The sequence below is a fragment of the Muntiacus reevesi genome, chromosome 5, assembly GCF_963930625.1.
Source record: "Muntiacus reevesi chromosome 5, mMunRee1.1, whole genome shotgun sequence".
In the NCBI taxonomy this organism is placed as follows: domain Eukaryota; kingdom Metazoa; phylum Chordata; class Mammalia; order Artiodactyla; family Cervidae; genus Muntiacus; species Muntiacus reevesi.
The window spans coordinates 87,579,136-87,602,591 of NC_089253.1; the positions used below are offsets into that span (position 1 = coordinate 87,579,136).

At 39.4% G+C, this 23,456-nt stretch overlaps 1 protein-coding gene across 2 annotated transcripts in view; it reads right to left on the reverse strand.

Moving 5' to 3' along the window:
- VPS13D (vacuolar protein sorting 13 homolog D) overlaps positions 1-23,456 on the reverse strand; it is a 265,793-nt gene that overhangs the window by 123,514 nt on the left and 118,823 nt on the right. For both annotated transcript variants that reach the window (XM_065935730.1, XM_065935729.1), the window contains exons 50-56: positions 21,014-21,144; positions 17,993-18,168; positions 12,897-13,020; positions 11,866-12,101; positions 8,730-8,838; positions 1,489-1,652; positions 181-289 (exon numbers count right to left, since the gene is read on the reverse strand). In XM_065935730.1, coding sequence (XP_065791802.1) covers positions 181-289; positions 1,489-1,652; positions 8,730-8,838; positions 11,866-12,101; positions 12,897-13,020; positions 17,993-18,168; positions 21,014-21,144 — 1,049 coding nt within the window. The remainder of the gene's footprint in view (positions 1-180; positions 290-1,488; positions 1,653-8,729; positions 8,839-11,865; positions 12,102-12,896; positions 13,021-17,992; positions 18,169-21,013; positions 21,145-23,456) is intronic.

Sequence of the window (23,456 nt, forward strand, 5' to 3'; positions counted from 1 at the left end):
ACACAGATGCACTAAGTTTCATGGTTTTCCTGACTAAAATGAAAGAATACATATTTGGTCTGTAATTTTTTTTTCCCCATTCAACAACATCTCATGTATATTCTAAATGAGACTCTGTTTCAAAAAAAAAAAAAGCTCAAACACTGCTTGCTCCAACTGAGGATGTCAAAACCTACTGACCTGGACCACCAGCCCATGTAGCCCACAGGTCAGCTTCCCTTCTCTGAAACTCCAAGTCTGGGTTGTGCTCCGCCTACGGTCAGGCTTCCGAAGCATTAGTGGCTCGTATCTGGAAGAAAGGAAAAAGTAACGAGTCCTGTGAGTCAAACACTTCAGGTCTGAAGAGAGTATCAGGATGATGATTTTACTCTTCTTGCTTCTAATATCTTCTGCCCTGGAAATCTAACAGACAGTTCGCTTGAATCCTATGGCAATTAAGTTATCTCTAGATGAGGAAAGAAGAATAAAATAAAATGGAAAGCAGTGAGGTCAACAAATACAAATACTTAGGGATTCATAATTTAATAAATGAAACGTGTTTTCTTTCTTTCTCACGATGACAAGTTATCATGCAGTCTCATGCAGTATGCAAAGGGTTTTAAAAATATTTTCAAAAGTCTTTTCTGCTTTATTTCCAAATACTTTTATTTTATACTGAGTTTTAACTTGTAAGTCCTATAAAGTCATTTTGGAAATAAACAGGGTATTAGCTGAAAACATACACTGACTACATGGGCAAACTGAGGTATAGGTTAATAACTTATTCAAAGTTAAAGAGCTGATTTGAATTCAAGGAGCTAAGTCATAAAAACACATTTGATTATTTTCTTAATAATTTATTTCTGCTTTCAAAAGATTTAACAAAATTACTAGATTAAAAACCAAACTTTTCCCTTCTAGGGAGTGCTGGTCATGAAATGCCTCCCAAAGTATGGTTGAATTTATGACCATGAGGGGACTGTGTCAACTACAAACTGGTGCTTGCCAAGAGCAGTTGGGGCCTCCCCTGTGGCTCAGCAGTAAAGAATCCACCTGCAATGCAAGAGATGTGGGTTCAATCCCTGGGTGAGGAATATCCCCTGGAGGAGGGCATGGCAACCCACTCCAATATTCTTGCTGGGAAAATCCATGGACAGAGGAGCCTGGTGGGCTACAGTCAATGGGACTGCAGAGTTGGACATGACTGAAGTGACTGAGCACATTCACTTCTAGGGAGCAATGGGAGATAGACGTTTGGCTGAAAATAAATTCAATTTTCATAACATATCCTTCTTATTGTTTGTTTTTTTTTAACATCTCCACAGGCATTTCCATAATAACTTTTAAAAGCAAAACACTCAATACTCATATTTGGAAATAAAATTCTATTGTCGAAGAAAAACCAAATTCTTACTTCACTTCTAAACTATATAGCTTTTGGGTATACATTTCCTCTGAGTCTGAATTTGAAAGTGGGAAACTTGAATCAGAAGCTGCCTAGAAAGTTACCTATTGTCAGTGACTGCAGCGAGACCAGCTATATCCAAGATGGCAGAGCCCTCGGCAGAGCGGGCAGCCGAGGGCTCACTGGGGTTGTGAGGCACGGAAGAGCCCTCGTGGGCCAGCATGCCTGTTCCAGTCATCCTCCACAGCTGAGAGCGCTTCCCTGGTTCCTGTCAGGCAGAGACAAAAAGAGCCATCATGTGCAGACACAGCTCCAGACAAGGGCTGGATGAATTCTCAAGGAGGAACTGTACTAAAAAGGACATTTTCCACATTAGATACTAACAGATGCTTAATTCAAACTTGCATTATTGTCAATCCCCAGTTGCAGTTTAGATGAAACCTGCTAAACTCTTTGAAACAATAAAAAAAACCCAAATAATGTAAACTTTAAAACTTTACTTTCTGAGCAAACTAGTGAGTCAAGGTTCAATCTAATTCCCTCCAGTAGCTGTTAACTGCTCTTCCTGGTAGTAACCCTCCATGCCTTACGTGGAAGAGAGATCCAATTATATAAAGGATATACGATATTCTCAACACTTGGTCTTTTGTAATGCTCGTAAGTGGCAGACAGCAAGAATTTACCAGGGCTCTCCCCCATCCCACGTTTATCATGGATGCATACTACATAGAGGGCTTCTCTGGTAGATCAGATGATAAAGAATCCGCCTGTAATGTGTGAGGCCTGGGTTCAACCTCTGGGTTAGGAAGATCCCCCCGGAGAAGGGCATGGCAACCCATTTCAGTATTCTTGCCTGGAGAATCCCCATGGACAGCGGAGCCTGGTGGGCTACAGTCCATGGGGTTGCAAAGAGTCAGACAAGACTGAGCTACTAAGCGATACCTACTACATTGATGGTTTCCAATTCTCAGGTCAGCTGCGTTCAGTATTAAGCTGATTATATTCAGAAATTATACTAAATTGTTGCTACTAATTCTAAATATATTTTCTCCTTAGCAATATTTTATAAACAGCACTTGGGACTTCCAGGCCAATTCATGAGAAGCAATAATAATAGTAATAACATCTACTATGTTATTCACTATGAATATTTACTATGTGTCAGTCACTGATTGATTACTGTGATCTGCACACAGTAATTCATTTAAGCCTCAAAACAATCCAGTGAAGTATATACTATTATTACCCTAACTTACAAATGAAGAAGCTAAGTCTCAATGAGATAAAGAAACTCCAGCTCGGTCACATAACGAGTAGGTGGCAGAGTGAAGGTTTGAATTCCTACAGGGTGAGTGCAGGGACACACTTAACCACTCTGCCACGCTACCTTTCTAACAATCCACATAACTCCATTTCAGTAACACCAAACCATTGAGAAGACTCTTTCTATGGGGATGAATACTCCAGCTAGACCTGTCAGGATCATACTCTGGGTTCCACAAACGCATCCACACACTGCCTCACACTGGAAAAACAGCTTTTCCGCTACATTCTCCAAAGTAAAAGCTGAGAAAGTAGTATGACTGCTGGAGTCGAATGCCAGGACTTGAAACCCAGCTGCTTCATTACTAGCTAAGTGACCTTGGCTCAGTTACTAAATATCTCAGAGCCTGTCTTTGCTGATTTTTCAAACAGGGAAATTAAGCTACCTCTGAGGGTTCTTGTGATAAGTGTACGTGCCTGGCACAGGGTAATGTCTCAATAAATGTTGGCAATGTTATCATGATTACATCTCTTTACACAGCACGCTATGTATAGTATCTTAGTTGATCCTTCTCATAAACCTGGAAGATCAGTGGGAAAATGAGGCTCAGGAAGGAATGTGAGAAAGTAGATATCACCTTTACATGGCAAGGCCAGAACTCAAATCTAAAAATATGACATTTTTTCTACTGTGTGCTACTGCCTCCTGCACCTGTGAACACAGATGGAACTCAGCTGCATGTCTCCACCCGCAATCCCCACATGCTTACTTCTCAGTTCACAGTAAGGGAACACATCTATCCAGAGCACCAAAACCACATGGTGCATCTCAGTTTTCCTGGAAGTGTTCCAGATTGGGAATCAAAGCCCAAATGCCAGGTGGAGTCAAGTCTTCATATATGGATTCCACTATTGCCTGCCCATATGTATAGGCTCATCATCGTTGGAAACTACCCAAACCTTCATTTAAAAATCTGAGATGCACCATTCTCCTTCCAGTTCCCTTCCCCTGCCCCTGTCCTATATAATTTAGTCCTAAAACTTTAGGTGAGACAGAAGAAAGGAGAAACCTGGGGGACACATGACGGTGGGTGGGTGTATTATGGTGGCCCGACCCTGAGTGGGACGTGAAAACACACGTGGGTGATAATCCATGTCACCCATGGATTATAATGGGGCCTTGGAGGTGAGCTTAGGATGGGTTGTGAGGTGAGGAGGGTACTCCTATGAAGGGTAGGGGCTGGTAGGGAATTTGCCCAGAATGTGGCGAGCAGAGCCCATGCCAGGTAACAAGGTGCATCCACACAGGGGAGGGGCAGGGGCACAACTGTGGTGAAAGTGCATAGGTTACATTCAGGGAAACTGATCAAATTAAGTACATTCTTAGTACTGGACAAGGGAGTCACAAATATGAAAAGGGGAAAAATTACAATGAGCTCTGTGATGCTGGACTGGAATTAGAACTATCACTGTGAAAGGCTGGTTTTTAATATACAGAGAAAGAGAAATCTGTTTAATATATAAACACACACATAAGATATATGTATGCATATGCACATATGTTATGTATATACTAAGATATATATGTGCCTGTGTGTGTATATACATGCCATGTGTACATACAACCCCTAGGTCTGTAGTGACACAACAGCAACAAGGGTACCAGTGGATGTACCTGAAGTTTCTAAATTCCATTCTCTGATAAAAGGAATCAGGATTCCTTAAAAAAGTGGCGAATTCCAGGAATGCTGCAGGGAAAGTATAAAATGAGCCCCAAATAACTTGCTGTGTCACAAAGTACAAAAGTGCTCAAGGAACGAGGGGGCATTATGTCAAGGGACACAGAAGGCTAAAGGCACTCCCGCCGGACAAACAGGAAAACTGAGGGTAAAAATAAATCCTGACACTAACAGAAAACACCCTGAATAAGACAGGAAGCCATGGGGACATACACAAAGCTGGAGACCGAACTGGGCCCTGCAAACCCCTTATGATGAAGACCTAACCCTCAGTTGTGATGAAAATGGGGCCTCTGGGTAGTAATTAAGTTTAGATGAGGACATGAGAGTGGGGGTGTCCTGTCAGGCTCAGTGCCCTTAGACACTAAAGGGCTTGCTTTCTCCTTTCCCCTCGCCCCTGCCCGGACCTTCTCTGCCGTTTGAGGATACAGTGAGAAGGCAGCAGTCTACAAACCAGGAAGAGAGCCCTCTACAGGAACCGAACTGGCCAGCACCCTGATCTCAGACCTCCCAGCCTCCAGAGGAATTGTGAGGAATAAATTTCCATCGTTTATAGTGTTCTGTTTGGAAGATCAAGCTAATACACATGCATGCATGCATACATACATAGGAAACCTGATGAGGAACAGTATATTTACAGAGTCTCAAAGTACCTCTCGAAGGTATTTATATTTACTAAATACAGGGAAAAAGAAAAACTTCCTTCACAGTTGAGAAGACTGGCAGACACCACCTTAAGCAAGTGCTAACATTAAAATTACCAGCAACAGGACTCCACTTCTACAGAATTTCTGCCAAGTTTCCTGCAAATTTGAGATACTTTCAAAATAAAAAGTAAAAAAACAAAAACCTAAGACGTCAACCTCCTACTCCTGGTTTCTAATTTAAATGCACAGATCCATTTCCTAGCACCTATTCAAAGAACTATCTAGCCTTAGATGTCAATGTAACTCACTTATCACCTGCCCTCTCATTTACCAGTTTTCATCTTCATCAAGTGAAATAACAAATGTGAAAGTGTATAAATTAAAATTTTTATTAAAATACTTTTTGCTATTTAATTAAAAATTTTTGTTTTTATTTACTTAACAGTCCCATAGGCCTTGGAAATCACCAGAATATTCATGATTTGTGTTTTCTGATCACACCTGTGATCACATCCCACTTGAAAAATCATTGTTCTCCTGAGTTGACTTTCATTCACTCTAACATCCTCATCAAAGTGAACACTTCTTTGAAGGTCATCTGAATCACTTCCAAGGACTCTTCCATTTTTCCCCCCCCAATTCCCTGATTTCTGTCAGACTTTTATTTTTAAATTACTGCCTTTCAAAATTTCCTTTTTCAAAATTTTCAATAGAAGTCAAGAAAATTGTTTACTTTCAATTACTATACCTCATGGTCTCTTATTTGTTATTGTTGTTGCTATTCAGTCACTAAGAGTTGTGTCTGACTCTTTGTGATGCCATAGACTGCAACACGCCAGGCTTCCCTGTCCTTCACTATCTCCCAGAGTTTGCTCAAATTTATGTCCATTGAGTCAGTGATGCTATCTAACCATCTCACCCTCTCACCCTTTTCTCCTTTTGCCTTCAATCTTTCCAGAAACAGGGTCTTGTCAAATGAATCAGTTCTTCGCATTCAGTGGCCAAAGTATTGGAGCTTCAGCTTCAGCAACAGTCCTTCCAATGAATATTCAGGGTTGACTTCCTTTAGGACTGACTTTGATCTCCTTGCAGTTCAAGGGACTCTCAAGAGTCTTCTCCAGCAACACAGTTTGAAAGCATCAGTTCTTCAGCACTCAGCCTTCTTTATGGGCCAACGCTCACATCCATACATGACTACTGGAAAAATCATAGTTTTGACTATATGGACCTTTGTCAGCAAAGTGATGTCTGTGCTTTTTAATGCTTTGTCTAAGTTTGTCATAGCTTTCCTTTCATGGAGCAAGCATCTTTTAATTTCATGGCTGCAGTCACTGTCTGCAGTGATTTTAGAGCCCATGAAAAGAAAATCTGTCACTGCTTCCACTTTCCCCCCTTCTATTTGCCATGAAGTGATGGGACCGGACACCATATCTTAATTTTTTGAACGATGAGTTTTAAGCCAGCTTTTTCTCTCTCCTCTTTCACCCTTATTAGGAGTCTCTTTAGTTCCTCTTCACTTTCTACCGTTAGAGTAGTATCATCTGCATATCTAAGGCTGTTGATATCTCTCCTGGCAATCTTGATTCCAGCTTGTGATTCATCCAGCCTGACATTTCACATGATGTACTCTGCATGAGTACATAAATAACAGGATGACAATACATAGCCTGTCTTACTCCATTCCCAATTTTGAACCAGTCCATTGTTCCATGTAAGGTTCTAACTGTTGCTTCTTAACTCGCATACAGGTTTCTCAAGAGATAGGTAAGGTGGTCTGGTATTCCCATTCTCTAAGAATTTTCCACAGTTTGTTGTGATCCCTGGTGGCTCAGACGGCAAAGAATCTGCCTGCAGTGTGGAGACCTGGGTTCAATCCCTGGGTTGGGAAGATTCCCTGGAGGAGGGCTGGGCAACCCATGCAGTATTCTTGTCCATGGGGAGAATCCCCATGGACAGAGGAGCCTGGTGGGCTATAGTCTATGGGGTTGCAAAGAGTGGGACACGACTGAGTGACTAAGCACACAGCACACACAGTCAAAGGCTTTCATGTAGTCAATGAAGCAGAAGTAGATGTTTTTCTGAAATTACTTTGCTTTCTCTATGATCCAATGAATGTTGGCAATTTGATCTCTGGTTCCTCTGACTTTTCTAAACCCAGCCTGTACATCTGGAAGTTCTTGATTCACACAGTCCTGAAGCCTAGCTTGAAGGATTTTGAATATTACCTTACTAGCATGTGAAAGGAGCACAATTGTACAGTAGTTTAAACATCCTCTGGCACATGCTCTGTTTACTCATCACCATTCCCAAATCTGATTTCTAAAATATATCTAAGACAGTCTTATAGAAAAGAGTGTGATAACATTTTAAGCCAAGTTGCATTATGTGGCATTCAAATGGTGTGATACAGAAATACATGTAGAAGTACTGGGCTTCCCTAGTGGCTTAGATAGGCAAGGAATCTGAGAAGTACTGGTAGACTGATAGATGGATGAACCTTAGAAACATCAGGATAAGTGAAAGAAGTTCCTCATTGAAGACCACTCACATGGAAGTCCAGAACAGGGGAGTCTATAGTGACAGAAAGTGAATTAAAGATTGCCTACGGCTGGGAAATATGGGGTATGTGCATGAGATAGCTAAAGGATACAGAGTTCTTTCCTGAGTGATGAAAATGTTCTAAAATTGAGTGTGGTTATAGTTGTACATACTGTGGATATACTAAAACCCACTGAACTGTATATTTTAAATGGAAGATTTGTATGGTGTATGAATTATGTATCAATAAAGTTGTTAAAAAATATAAAACTGAATTAAAAATCCATGTATCAAAGTTTCATTTGATGTGCAAAATGTGAAATAACTTGAATCTACCCCCCCCCTCCATTAAGGATGTGAGAAGAGTTGTACAACCTCAAAGCCAAAAGAGTCACCAACCACCTGCACTACCCACTGCCACACAACTGATGCCACTTCAGGTGATAAAGGCACATTCTCCGTTAGTAACAACGGAGTAACACTTCCGTTAGTTACTCCGTTAGTAACACTTCCTCTGTCAGGGTTATTTATGGATTATATAACTTACATTATGCAAAATTTTCTGGAACACACTCCTTGGGTGAGTGTTCAAATAATTAGTTAGTGATCTCCTTCCTCTTAGTGATTTTCTGCACCTCTGTTCTCAAACAACGTTCATTTTGAAGACTCAACTATTTCTTTCTAGTCCTTCTGTCAGCCACAGTATTTCTGGTCAGTTTACTCTTTCTCTCAATATCTAGATCTAACAGCATAAATATTTTCCTAAACTGGAAAAGAATGCTGCCATAAATAGGGAGAAAACTGTCATTGTGATCATTTTTCCATTGAGTTCAGGGAAAAGTAGATTAGGGGAGTGATACAACAGAAAAAAAGTAAGGAAAATGATAAATCACAAATTTGGGGAAAAAAATAAATTCTTGAGTTCTCCAAGAAGGGTATCAGAGATGAGAGGGACTTAGGGTTCCTACAGTAGGCGTCGCAGGACAGAGGGGAGATCCCCAACTGGAGCTGTCAGGACACCCAAGTTCCACCCTGAGCCCAGGCCTCAGTCTCCAATGCTTGTTTGGAAAAGGAGGGGATGGACCAGGTGGCCTATCTCTTATTCTAACTTTTATTCTAAATCTTTTATTCTAAGCTCAAAGTTCTAGGCTTTCTTACCTTCTTCTTTAAAATGACTCTCTGTGTCTTTGGTGAGACATCCAAGACGAGCTCTGCACAAGTAATGGCTTTGTTGGAAGTCACAGGCCGTCCTGTCCCCTCCTGTAAACTAGAATTGAAAAAACAGTAACAGTCATAATACACACACACCCTCCCGCCCCCACACACATGTATTTATTCAAGTATTCATAAGCAGATGCCTAAACCTCCACTATATAGAAAACTTGTTTTTTAATCATGGAAGAAAAAGTCTGACTCAAGCTGCAGAAAGATCAAGGTTGTGTTGTTCTCCTGCATAATTCAAAGATTCATTTGTCAGAAGATATACATAAAAGAAAAATTCTGACATAAAAGAATGACTATATATTTTTAGAGGGAAAAAAACAAAAACCAATCCAGACATTCCAAAGGTCCAAGAATTGGCTCTACTGTTTGCCAGGAAGATGATCAGCATTACTGCATCCTCACATCTTAGCAAGAAATCAGAAGTTCCTTTAAGATGAAAAGAAAACAAAGGGTTCATAATCACCTCCTCCAATTCTACCCTGTTATGTTTCTCTGGGCTTAATAATCCTAAGTTTTATGGAATTGCTGCAGCCTTAACTATACTTTAGGGTATTTTGATGAGATTTTGTTTAGATTATTCTATTTCCATTAATCTCTATCATCAAAAAAGGGACTGAAAAATTCAACGTTAAAAATTAGCTTTCATGATATCAAAAGCACAAGTAAATAAAAAAATTGATTTCAACAAAATTAAAAACTTTTATCCTTCCAAAAGACATTACCAAGAAAGTAAAAACACAACCCACAGAATAGATGATAGTGGCAAATCATGTATCTGATATGGGATCTGCACCCATATTACATAAGGAGTTGTAAAATTCAACAATAAAGAGGCAAAAAAAAAAAAAAAATCAAATGTAAAAATGGGCCAAGGATTTTCCCCAAAGATATAAAAATGAGGAATTCCCTGGTAGTCCAGCAGTTAGGACACAGACCTTTCACTGCCATGGCCCAAGTGGCCAGGGTTCAAGACCCACAATCTATGTAGCATGGGGAAAAAAAAAGATATACAACTGACCAATAGGCACATGATAAGATCTTCAATGTCATTAGCTAGTATAGAAATGCAAATGAAAACCACACTGAGATACCACTACCTACTTAGTAGAATTGTTACAATTAAAGAAAAAAAGTGGAAAACAACAAGCTCTGCGGAAAATGTAGAAGAAACGAAACCCTTACACATTGATGGCAGGAAGATAAAATGATCCAGCTGCTGTGGAAAACAGCACAGCAGTTCCTCAAAAAGGTAAACAAACAATTACCACAGAACCCAGCCATTCCACCCCAAGGTATACACACAAAAGAATTAAAACAAGCACTGAAACACATGTACAGGCATGTTGATTGCAGCACTGTTCATAACAGCCAATAAGTTGGGACAATACAAATGTCCATCAAAGGAAGAATAGACAAAGAGAATGTGGTATAGACGTACAATGGAGTATTACTCAGCCATAACAGGAATGAAAAAGTGACACACGCTACAAAGTGGGTGAACCTTGAAAACATTATGCTAAGTGAAATAAGCCAGTCACAAAAGGTCAGATATTTTATGATAATTTATGTGAAATATCTGGAATAGGTAAATCCTTAGAGACAAGAATGCAGATCTGTGATTTCCAGGGGCTAGAAGAAAAGGTTTACTGGGCAGTAACTACTTAGGGTTTGGAGTGATGGAACTGTCTCGGAACTAGAGGTGGTAGCTTTACATCATGAATACATTAAATGCCACCAAACTCATCACTTTAACAAATGGTTAATTTTACAGTTTATGAACTTTGCCTCAATTCAAAAAACAAAATCCTAGTCTCTTTCCTCATCATTAGTTCTCATCAAAGATGCAAAGAAATAGGATCCACTTCACTCCAAAATATAGTTCAGCCTCTCAGCACACTAGATTCCCAGAAACTTCTCTTTTTATCTATTCATATCTGCTCAACCTGTGACACTACTAAGTCTCCACTAGGATTCTTCAGTTAAAGAGCTTAGTAACTACCAGAAGATGAGGAAGTATAGAGAAAAACATGCATAGCAACCAGATTAAGGACTGGTTTTTCAGGCACTAAAATCTTATCAAAGCAAACATGCCATTCATATCATTATTAGTGAAATCTAGGGTCTAAGAAGATGAGAAAGATGCTGCACAGACTCAGACAATTTCTTGGGGGCCTCAGGCACATATAAAAAATATTTCATAAGCAAAACTATTTAGGACATTTTGGAAATAAACAGGACTTTAAATGTACTGTTCACCAGGTGACTTATATTTGGAATGCTAAAGATTCGGCTATTTTCCCAGTATCTTCATGGATCAACTTTAAAATTGGCCCTGTGATCAGCACAGAAACAACTGTATTTATGTGTTGGTGGAATGACTACTCTTGAAAGCCTAATATTCTGAATCTCTATGTACCTATCCATGTACCAATCTAACAGAATTAGAATAAGCTGACTACTCCTTGCTTTTTTTTTCTAAATACAACTAACTAATCAGACAAACAGTGAAGATCATAAGATCATAATTCTGAGGCAACTGTAATTACTGTGAAGTTAAATTCCTCTGTTTGCCTTTAGGTGACTATTAAGAAGACCCTAAAGTGTCTGCTTAATCAGTGTTCTCAATGGGAGAGGAGGGTCAGAACAGTGATTCGAGTAATTATGGATGAAGATTAGTCAGTTTCAAATAAGGAACGAGGTAAAATAAATAAAAAATAGTAGCTAGCAGCAAGAAGTTTAAAAAATGCATAAGAAATATCACCATAAAGCAAGAGAAGTTGAAGCTATTACAACAAAAATGCCCAAGGAGAGCTGTTAAATACTAGAATGGATTATTAGGAAGCTCTTTAAAAAGAGAAGAGTCTTGCCTCTTTGGATAAATTTCACTCTAGCCAGAAGACAAGGGCTTAGACCAAAGAGCTTTCAAGATAAAGTCTGAGCCTAGGATTTGGTAAAGAATGGAAGGAATCTTCCTTCATCCCTCAGCCTTCTGAGAACTGCTTAAAATTTAAAACCGGTTAATAATTAGAGCTTTCTGCTTTACAAGAACAGTAATTTAACCCAGACTTACCCAGAGAACGTGTATGTAGCAGCAATGTAAATGAAATTTTCATAATAAAGCTGCTGGTTATCCTGGAAATCATTCATGTTGCAGCTGATCTCAGAGGAACCTGCCCCTTTAACAGTCAGAGTAATAAAAGGTGGCAGGGTGGGTTCATCCCAAGCATAATCCAAGGAAGTCATGGGCTTCACTTCAGTGCGGAGCCTGGGCTCAGCAACGCCATGCTGAGTGAAGACAACCGGGACCTACAGGAACAGCAGAGAATAAGGAGAACCCTCATTCAGTGGGGTGATGCTGGAAAGTGATTCAGTGCCTCTTAGGTTCCAAATCTTTCCCAAATGAATGCTATACAGGGTACAAAACCACAAGTAAGCCTCAACAGCTGGCCTCTTCAAATGCCTTTCTAATCATCTTCAAAATTGCAAAAAGCCCACCACTTAGACGACATGGGTCACAGTCTGTTGGGTAAAAGCTTTTGAGAAACTTTGCCATACCAAATACCTAGAGAAAGCAACCCTGTTCTTTCAGTGGCATCTAGTCTCACCCCACCATGCCCAGGATACACTATGAACAAAGAAAGGAACAAAAATCTTGGGATTCAGCTATGGAAAGTTACAAATTATAAGACATAAGGTATAATTTAAAATAGAATCTAACAACCTCCATCTTGGCTGCACTTGGAAGATTCAGAAGGGAGCTCACTTAACAAAGCATCAGTAGAACTGTCCATTCTACTGGGCATTTGTCAATCTGATTCTGATTTCTCTGTTTATATGGTGTGTCTGCAGAGGGCCCCATGCTAACCAAACCATCTGGTCAAAGTAACTTTTGGGAGCTGAGAAGTCACTTCTGGACAAGGTTGCCCAGCAATCAAAATGACCAGCAGAAACCACCTCCCAGTGGTTAGAATTCCTGAGACCGCTGTGCAGCTTCTTTCAAACCCAAGTTTACGATGTATTTCATCATCATCTTAAGTGCAGAATATGCTCCACTTTCTGACATATGAAAGAGCCCAACTGGCTCTCAACTCCCCTTGATACCTTAGAAAAGTTGTCAATTCGGAAAGGAGGGGGTAACTGATCTGTATCACTGAAGGAGATCCTATAGGTAGCTCCTCGGAGAGTAATTTCCACACGCAGGAAGAAGCATTTTCCCAGAGTATCCCTGCAGCAAAAGGAAATCATAGAGGCTGCATAAAATGTAGGGAACAAGTTCCCAACTCACTTTCTTCTCATACTTCTCACAATTACCACTATGTGTTCTTTGACCACATTTAAAAAGTAGAAACTGACAGTACAATCACACAATAAAAAAGAAATCATTCAAGCAACTTTGAACAGCATGCCAAAGATGAGATCTACATACATGAGATCTACAAATTTTACTTTGGGTTTGTTTTGGGTCATAGTGTCAGTGCAACAAGTGAGTAAACATTGGTTGAACTACATAAAATTGTTGATACTAGACTACTTTTGACCTAGAAAAGAGGAATTTCATATGGTTCAAACTAATATGTTGATGTTATTGATGAACAGGGTTCACACTGTAGGACAAGGGAAGATGAGGAAGAATCCTGTGGAGTGGAGGTACTAGATGCGATCATAATGTGTGTGTGTGTGTGTGTGTGTGTGTGTATTTAAATATAGACAAACCACTGGTACTAGATGCGATCATAATGTGTGTGTGTGTGTGTGTGTGTATTTAAATATAGACAAACCACTGGAGAGAATGGAAAGCTCTTCTTTATGGAAGAATATCAGTTACTAAACGTAGAAGACATGTAAGAACCAGAAATCACCATTTTGCAACCACTAATGTAACAAATGATTCAGGTGAGAACCACCAAACCACTGACTGAAAGGTTTTGTGAAAAGTGAGTATATAAAAAGGTTCAAATTATCCCTACAATGGACTAGTGTTGTTTGTAAAGAAAAGGTAACTTTACAAAAGAGAGACCTGGTGGACAGCACCTAAACCGAATGACGACTGAATTTAACATCAATAATGGAACCAACAGGCATCGCAGGCCTCCTGACAAGATGTAATGGGAAATATACACCACAGCAGAAGTAGTGTTCTTACCAAAAATGTCAGGCCCAAACTTAAACGTAGAAAACCATCAGAAAAGTCCAGAAAACAAATCATTCTATATGAAACTGGCTTGGACTCCAAAAATGTCAACGTTTAATAAAGACAAAAAAGGAAAACTGAGACGATGACCATTCTAGATTAAAGCAGATGAGACACACCAGCCCAATAAAATGCATGATCCTTCACTGGACCCCAGATCTGGGAAGCAGGGTTACTGTGAAGAACATTTTAAAGGACATTTTATATGCTTAAAAACATGATATTAAATTTCTTCAGTGTGTAACGATAGGTGACAAATTTTTTATGTCTGAAGTCTTATGATGACTTCATTTTACTTTCAAATGGTTTAGGGAAAAATGATGCATGTGAATACATTGTGGAGAGAGAACAAGAACAGAGCAAATGTTGAAAAGTAGGAAATGTAGGTAAAGGAGGGGTGTCTTTGTACTACTCCTACAAGTTCTCTGTGGGTTTAAATTGTTTCAAAATGAAAACTTGAGGAAAGTAAAGGAAACATCTGGCCCAGGGTTCCTGCTCAGTAGTTTAGGGCCACACACTGAAACTATTTCAAAGGGATTAAAAGGTATCACCCACCCCTACTCTCCACACCTTTCTTTCCTTTCTTTTCTTCTTCTTTTAAGTAATCATGAGTAACTTTTCTGCTTAATTCTGAATTGGCTTTATACCACAAAACAGACCTGGGCTGCCTCCACCAAAGCAGTGTATAAATCAATGGTGGTTTTAGCTGCAAATTCCTCACCTTGCCCACCCCCACCCCAACCTTGTGGGGAACATATGACACTACGAGACAGGAGTTCTGGTTGAAGTCAGGATGAGGGCCCTGGGGCCCTGTCCACTTCACTCATCTGGCCTATAAAATCACCTCCTTAGACCCGTATGAATTCTAGGAACACAGCTTGAAAACCACTATACCAGATGCACCTAGCTCTAATAAGAAGCAGGGCAAAACATAATTAAGAAAGGCACATCAGCAACAAAAACAAAGTCAAAGACAAACCTCAGATAATGCATTTTTTAAAAAGTCAAATATAAATATTATTTTGAATCATCTGTTAATAAATTACCCATTTTTCTGTTCCCTTATAATAGTGTTCTCTCCAAAGAGAACTCACCATAAGGTATAAATAATTGAATTTTGCTTCTAGATGTGTTGAACTAGCACTGATTTCAGTCTCTTTGGCGTCAAAAGCATTTGATGAAAAACATTAAAGAAGACAGAAACAAACAGAAAGACATCCCATGTTTATGGATTTAGAAGACTTAATATTGTCAAGATGTCAAGGCTACGCAAAGTAGATCTAGAGATTTAATATAATGCTCATCAAAACTCCAACTGTTTTTTCCCCCCCAAAATAGAAAAATTTATCCTAAAATTCAGATGGAATCTCTAGGGACGCCACGTAGCCAAAATAATCTTGAAAAAGAACAAAGATGGAGGTCTCACACTTGCTAATTTCAAAGCTTATTACAAAGCTACTGTAATCAAGACAGTCTGACACTGGCAAAAAGACAAAATATGAAGGAATAGACTAGAAAGCCCCCAAATAAACCCTCACATATAGGGTCAAATAATTCTTGACAAGGATGTAGAAACCATTCCATAGGGAAAAGAAAGTTTTTTCAACAAATAGTACTGGGAAAACTGGATATCCACAAACAAAAGAACAGAGTTGGACTCTGTTGTTGTTCAGTCGCTAAGTCGTGTCTGACTCTTTGTGACCCAATAAACTGTAGCATGCCAGGCTTCTCTGTCCCTCACTATCTCTCTGAGTTTGCTCAAACTCATGTCCATTTAGTCAGTGATGCCATCCAACTATCTAATCCTTTGTCACTCCCTTCTCCTCTTGCCCTCAATTTTTCCCAGCATCAGGGTCTTTTCCAATGAGTCAGCTCTTCGCATCTGGAACCCAAAGTATTGGAACTTCAGCTTCAGCAACCATCCTTCCAATGAGTACTCAGGGTTGACTTCCTTTAGGACTGACTGGCTTGATCTCCTTGCAGTCCAAGGGACTCTCAAGAGTCTCCTCTAGCACCACAGTTCGAAAGGATCAGTTCTTCAGCACTCAACCTTCTTTATGGGCTAACTCTCACATCCGTACACGACTACTGGAAAAACCACAGCTTTGACTATATGAACCTTCGTCGGCAAACTGATGTCTCTATTGAACTCTTAACCTTATATGAATACAAACAGATCAAAGATCTATATAGAAAAGCTAAAACTATAAAATTCTCAGAAGAAAATATAGGGGAAAAGCTTCAAGACACTGATTTGGCAATGATCTTGCGTACAACACAGAGAGCACAGGAAACCAAAGTTAAAATAGGCAAGCTGGGCTATATCAAAATTAAAAACTATATGTCAAAGAATACCATCAACAGAGTAAAAATGCAACATATGAGTGGGAGAGAATATATGTAAATTATACATCTCATACATCAGACTCTAGGGTTGCAGAGAGTCAGACACAACCGAAGCCACTTAGAATGCACGCATGTATGTATCTCATAAGGGGTTAGTATCCAGAATAAAGGATTCCGACAACTCAACAACAACAAAAATCCAACTCAAAAACAGGCAAAGAACTTGAACAGACATGTCAAAAGATGTACAAATGGCCTACAAGCACATGAAAACAAGCTCAGCATCACTAATCATTAAGGAAATGAGAATCAAAACCATAAGATACCACCTCACACCCATGAGGATGGCTATTATCAAAAAAAAGAAAAATAACAAGCACTGGTACAGACGTGGAGAAACTGGACCCTCATGTGCTCTTTGCAAGAATGTAAAATGGTGAAATATAAATGGTGAATGTAAAATGGTTCTACTGTATACCACAGTGAACCATATTCAGCATCCTGTGATAAACCATAATGGAAAGGAAAATGAAAAAGAACATATATATCATGTTTATATAACTGAATCACTGTGCTGTATAACAGAAATTGACACCACATTGTAAATCAGTTATACTTGAAGAAATTAAAAAGAAGAAAGAATGAAATAGAATTTCACTGCACTAAAGGGAAATAAAATGTAATAAACTAAATGCTGTCACCAAGAAAAAAAAGGAGTTCTGACACATGTTACAATGTGGATGACATTGAGGACATTATGCTAAGTGAAATCAGCCAGTCACAAAAAGACAAATATTGTATGATTTTACTTATCTGAGGTACCTAGAGTAGTCAAACACATAGAGAAAGGAGAACAAAGGTCGCCAGGGGTTAAGAAAGGGAAAATGAGGAGTTGTTGCTTAATGGGTATAGCGTTTCTGTTTTACAAGATGAAAAGAGTTTAGGAGACTGCACAACACGAATATACCTAACACTTTTAAAGCTAAAAATGGCTAAGAGGGTAAATTTTACTTTATGTGCCTGAGGCACACAAAATAATGTCTGGGTCTTTATGTTATGCTATCTTTTTCATATGGTATGTGCATTTTACCACAATCTTTTTAAAGTTTAATACATTAAAAAAAAAAAAAGCGCTGGATGAAAGAAAAGAGTCATCCTGTGCTAACTGACCCTGGCTTTTGTTGATTTTTCTTAATAAGGATCTGAGGGTCACTGGGTTGGGCAAAGAAGACCAGGAGATTTACTGGAATGGCATCTAACGACAGAAGAGCTTGTACAGTGTGCAAGAACAGACAAAAACATAATCAAAGCTGCCATCTGAATGCTGACAAGAGTTGCAGGCGACCATGAGCTCAGTGCTACTCCCTGGACATGTGACCTCAGAGGACAGCAACTGCAAAATGGTCAAAACTGCCAATGCCCCCTTTTAGCTCATTCCATAAAAAGGTTCATTCCTACCTGCCTAGTCTTTGCAGTTTTAAGACCTTTCAGTCAGAAACATATGTGCCCATTTCATCAAGAGTAGTCTTACTAAAAGTACCTACTTGCTATTTACAGCTTTATAAATATTTGAAATTTATATGGTATTTACAGCTTACTATTTATATTGCCACACCTCAAACAAGACTACTTTTTGACTAAATATAGTCTCTGGACTGACCTCATGTTGATATGGAAGGAATTATTCTTATTGACTTCAAAGCCTCCAGACCAAATACAATTGGGAACATCCATCGGTCGGACACATAACAGCTGATCGTAGTCATTCCGAGGCCAGTGGAACACCACACTGGAACCAGGAAGCGTGGAAATGTAACCTTCAGGATTGGCTGTTCCCTAAAACATGGTATCACTGGCGTTAGTCAAAAGTCAAGTCAAAGATGTAAATGTTTACTGAGAATCTCTCTACCCTGAGCCTTGCCCTCCACCAGGAGCTTTTTAGGGCACCAAAGGCACAAAATGGTTCGGTTCAGTTCAGTTGCTAGGTCATGTCCAACACTTTGCAACCCTCCACGGATTGCAGCACACCAGGCCTCCCTGTCCATCATCAACTCCCGGATTTTACTCAAACTCATGTCCATTGAGGCAGTGATGCCATCAAACCATCTTATCCTCTGTCATTCCCTTCTCCTCCCGCCTTCAATCTTTCCCAGCATCAGGGTCTTTTCAAATGAGTCAGTTCTTTGCATGAGGCAGCCAAAGTACTGGAGCTTCAACTTCAATATCAGTCCTTCCAATGAACACTCAGGACTAATCTCCTTTAGGATGGACTGGTTGGATCTCCTTGCAGTCCAAGGGACTTTCAAAAGTCTTCAATACCACAGTTCAAAAGCATCAATTCTTTGACGCTCAGCTTTCTTTACAGTCGAACTCTCACATCCATACATGACTATGGGAAAAACCATAGCTTTGACTAGATGGACCTTTGTTGGCAAAGTAATGTCTCTGCTTTTTAATATGCTGTCTAGGTTGGTCATAACTTTCCTTCCAAGGAGTAAGTGTCTTTTGATTTCATGGCTGCAGTCACCATCTGCAGTGATTTTGGAGCCACCAAAAATAAAGTCTGACACTGTTTCCACTGTTTCCCCATCTATTTCCCATGAAGTGATGGGACCAGATGCCATGATCTTAGTTTCCTGAATGTTGAGCCTCAAGCCAACTTTTCCACTCTTCTCTTTCACTTTCATCAAGAGGCTCCTTAGTTTTTCTTCACTTTCTGCCATAACGGTGATGTCATCTGCTTATCTGAGGTTATTGATATTTCTGCCAGCAATCTTGATTCCAGCTTGTGCTTCATCTAGCCCAGCATTTCTCATGGTGTATTCTGCATATAAGTTAAATAAGCAGGGTGACAATAAACAGACTTGATGTACTCCTTTTCCTATTTGGAAACAGTCTGTTGTTCCATGTCCAGTTCTAACTGTTGCCTTCTGACCTGGTTTCTCAAGGGGCAGGTCAGATGGTCTGGTATTCTCATCTCTTTCAGAATTTTCCATAGTTTATTGTGGCCCACCCAGTCAAAGGCTTTGGCATAGTCAGTAAAGCAAAAATAGATGTTTTTCTGGAACTCTCTTGCTTTTTCAATGATCCAGGGGATGTTGGCAATTTGATCTCTAGTTCCTCTGCCTTTTCTAGAACCAGCTTGAACATCTGGAAGTTCATGGTTCACCTATTGCTGAAGTCTGACTTGGAGAATTTTGAGCATTACTTTGCTAGCATGTAAGATGACTGAAGTTTTACAGTAGTTTGACCATTCTTTGGCATTGCCTTTCTTTGGGATTGGAATGAAAATCGACCTTTTCCAGTCCTGTGGCCACTGTTGACTTTTCCAAATTTGCTGGCATATTGAGTGCAGCACTTTCACAGCATCATCTTTTGGATTTGAAATAGCTCAACTGGAATTCCATCACTTCCACTAGCTTTGTTCATAGTGATACTTCCTAAGGCCCACTTGACTTCACATTCCAGGATGTCTGGCTCTAGGTGAGTGATCATACCATTGTGATCATCTGGGTCATGAAGATCTTTTTTGTATAGTTCTTCTGTGTATTCTTGCCACCTCTTCTTAATATCTTCTGCTTCTGTTAGGTCCATACCATTTCTCTCCTTTACTGAGCCCATCTTTGTATGCAATGTTCCCTTGATATCTCTAATTTTCTTGAAGATATATCTAGTCTTTCCCATTCTATTGTTTTCTTCTGTTTCTTCGCACTGATCACTGAGGAATGCTTTCTTACCTCTCCTTGCTATTCTTTGGAACTCTGCATTCAAATGGGTATATCTTTCCTTTTCTGCTTTGCTTTTTGCTTTTCTTCTTTTCACAGCTATTTGGAAGGCCTCCTCAGACAACTATTTTGCCTTTTTGCATTTCTTTTTCTTGGGGATGGTCTTGATCCCTGTCTCCTGTACAGTGTCATGAACCTCCATCCATAGTTCATCAGGCACTCTGTCTATCAGATCTAGTCCCTTAAATCTATTTCCCACTTCAACTGTATAATAGTAAGGGATTTGATTTAGGTCATAAGTAAACGGTCTATTGGTTTTCCCTACTTTCTTCAATTTAAGTCTGAATTTGGCAATAAGGAGTTCATGATCTGAGCCATAGTCAGCTCCTGGTCTTGTTTTTACTGACTGTATAGAGCTTCTTCATCTTTGGCTGCAAAGAATATAATCAATTTGATTTCGGTGTTGACCATCTGGTGATGTCCATGTGTAAAGTCTTCTCTTGTGTTGTTGGAAGAGGGTGTTTGCTATGATCAGTGCATGCTCTTGGCAAAACTCTATGAGCCTTTGCCCTGATTCATTCTGTATTCCAAGGCCAAATTTGTCTATTACTCCAGGTGTTTCTTGACTTTCTACTTTTGCATTCCAGTCCCCTATAATGAAAAGGATACCTTTTTTGGGTGTTAATTCTAAAAGGTCTTGTAGGTCTTCAGAGAACCGTTCAACTTCAGCTTCTTCAGCATTACTGGTCGGGGCATAGACTTGGATTACCGTGATATTGAATGGTTTCCCTTCGAAGCGAACGGAGATCATTCTGTCGTTTACTCAAATCAACAAACTTACTGTTGACGGGGAGATAAGTCAATAAAATTAAATGTGACATTCAAATTAAAATGACATTAAAATTCACTGTGCTATTAAATAAGCACTAGTCATTCTTTAAAAGCAAGCTGCTTACCTGTCCCCTGGCAAATTCCCTCTGTGCAAATGCAAGCTTGTGGGATGACTTATTATCCAACAGGTAACGGGGAGCAAAGATGACCATACAGGTGTCAATATATCGGCCTCGGCCTTTCTTGACATCAATACCTATGAATAACAAGAACCAGTTCCATGAATTAATCAGAAGGAAAAAAATTATGGTCTGAAAAAATTAAATAGCCTTCACAATTAGTTTCTCTGAGATAATGATTGTAGCACCCATAGAGGCTGTGACATCTCCTAAGAATAGAACGAAAACAGCAACTACCTTCAAAGCAGTTCTTTGAAGGTACTTTCTCATTCTTTATTGCCATTTAGACCTTAAAAAGTCTCCTTGGCAACATCAATATTCCCATAATTCCCAGCTTCTTCATAAAGTGTGTACAATTTTAACAGCAACTAAAACAAACAGGTGTTTAGCTTGGTTTCCATTTATGAAGTTGACTACTAAGACGGCTTATGTGACACATTTCTCCTTACATATGGGACACAAAATTTCCTCCTAGAGAACATGCCCCTTTTACAACATAGAGGAGAATCTGCGTATTACTTAACTGCATTCTGCAACTGCCCTAAACTCAACTGACTCTTTTAGTATTTTCTGTCAGCCCAAAAATGCAGCTCAAATATAATGCTCAATACAACTGAATTTATTCCTTCATAAAATAAATGTTTTCAGCACCTAATAGGTACTGTGGGGAAAAAAGATAAACAAAAAACATACCAAGGAAAGAAAGTCATAGTCAATCAAAAGGAAATCTCAAGTTCCAAAGAAAGAAAGAAAAATGAAAAAACACCATATTATCTCAAAAACTGATAATAACTTTTAAAAATCTGAAATTCGATGGACGAGTTCACTCCTTCATTCAGACAATGAATAAAGTAACTATATTCAAGGCATTGGGTTGAACTCTGGTTATACAATGATAATATTTATGGTAAAAAAATAATAAAAATAATAATATTGAACTCTTAGTACACATTACACCCTCTACCAAAGGCTCAACATTTAATTCTTATAACAACCGTGTGAGTTAGACATTTTCATTCCTTCATTTTTGCAGATGAGGAAACTAAGGCAGGGAAAGATAAGTGACTTGTCCTGAGGTGACATAGCCAGTAGGTGGCGTAGCTGGATTAAACCCAGGGAGCCTGCCTCGGAGACAGACACAAAGGACCCTACTAAAGACAGGTATCAAGAGATCATAAAAAGAGAAGTGACCTTAGGATATGACAACTAGATGTCCTGGATGTCCCAACATACTTTCAATTATAAATACTCTGATCTGTTAACTCCCTAATTCACTGGTACTAGTGTTTCTTTAACGTAAATCTCAAAATAGCTGAAAAACTAAGCAAATCACAAAATCACTCACTGAAACTCTGTATCTAAGAAATGCTCAGTAATACTGGAATAGTCAGGAAGATCCTCTGGAGAAGGGAATGGCTACCCACTACAGTATTATTGCCTGGAGAATTCCATGGACAGAGGAGTTTGGCAGGCAATGGTGCATGGGGTCACAAAGAATCAGACATGACTGAATGACTAACATACTTTCAACACTAAAACTCTGTATCTAAGAAACATTCAGTAATACTGGGATAGGGAGATAAACTCCCATCACTTTTCTATGACATACAGAAAAGCATTGATTATCAGAAATCAACCTTCAGTTCAGTTTAGTCTATCAGTCGTGTCCGACTTTGCGACCCCATGATTCGCAGCACGCCAGGCCTCCCTGTTCATCACCAACTCCCAGAGTTTACCCAAACTCATGTCCATTGAGTCAGTGATGCCATCCAACCATCTCATCCTCTGCCGTCCCCTTCTTCTCCTGCCCTCAATCTTTCCCAGCATCAGGGTCTTTTCAAATGAGTCAGTTCTTTGCATCAGGTGGCCAAAGTATTGGAGTTTCAGATTCAGCATCAGTCCTTCCAGTGAACACCCAGGACTGATGATCTCCTTTAGGATGGACTGGTTGGATCTCCTTGGCAGTCCAAGGGACTCTCAAGAGTCTTCTCCAACATCACAGTTCAAAAGCATCAATTCTTCTGCGCTCAGCTTTCTTTATAATCCAACTCTCACATCCATACATGACCACTGGAAAAACCATAGCCTTGACTAGACGGACTTTTGTTGGCAAAATAATGTCTCCACTTTTTAATATGCTGTCTAGGTTGGTCATAACTTTCCTTCCAAGGAGTAAGCGTCTTTTAATTTCATGGCTGCAGTCACCATCTGCAGTGATTTTGGAGCCCAAAAAAATAAAGTCAGCCACTGTTTCCATTGTTTCTCCATCTATTTGCCATGAAGTGATGGGACCGGATGCCTGATCTCAACTAATATACCTATAAAAGGTATATTTGGGGGACAAAAAAATAAAAGGTATATTTGGTATCATAGAAAGAGTCTATAGCAT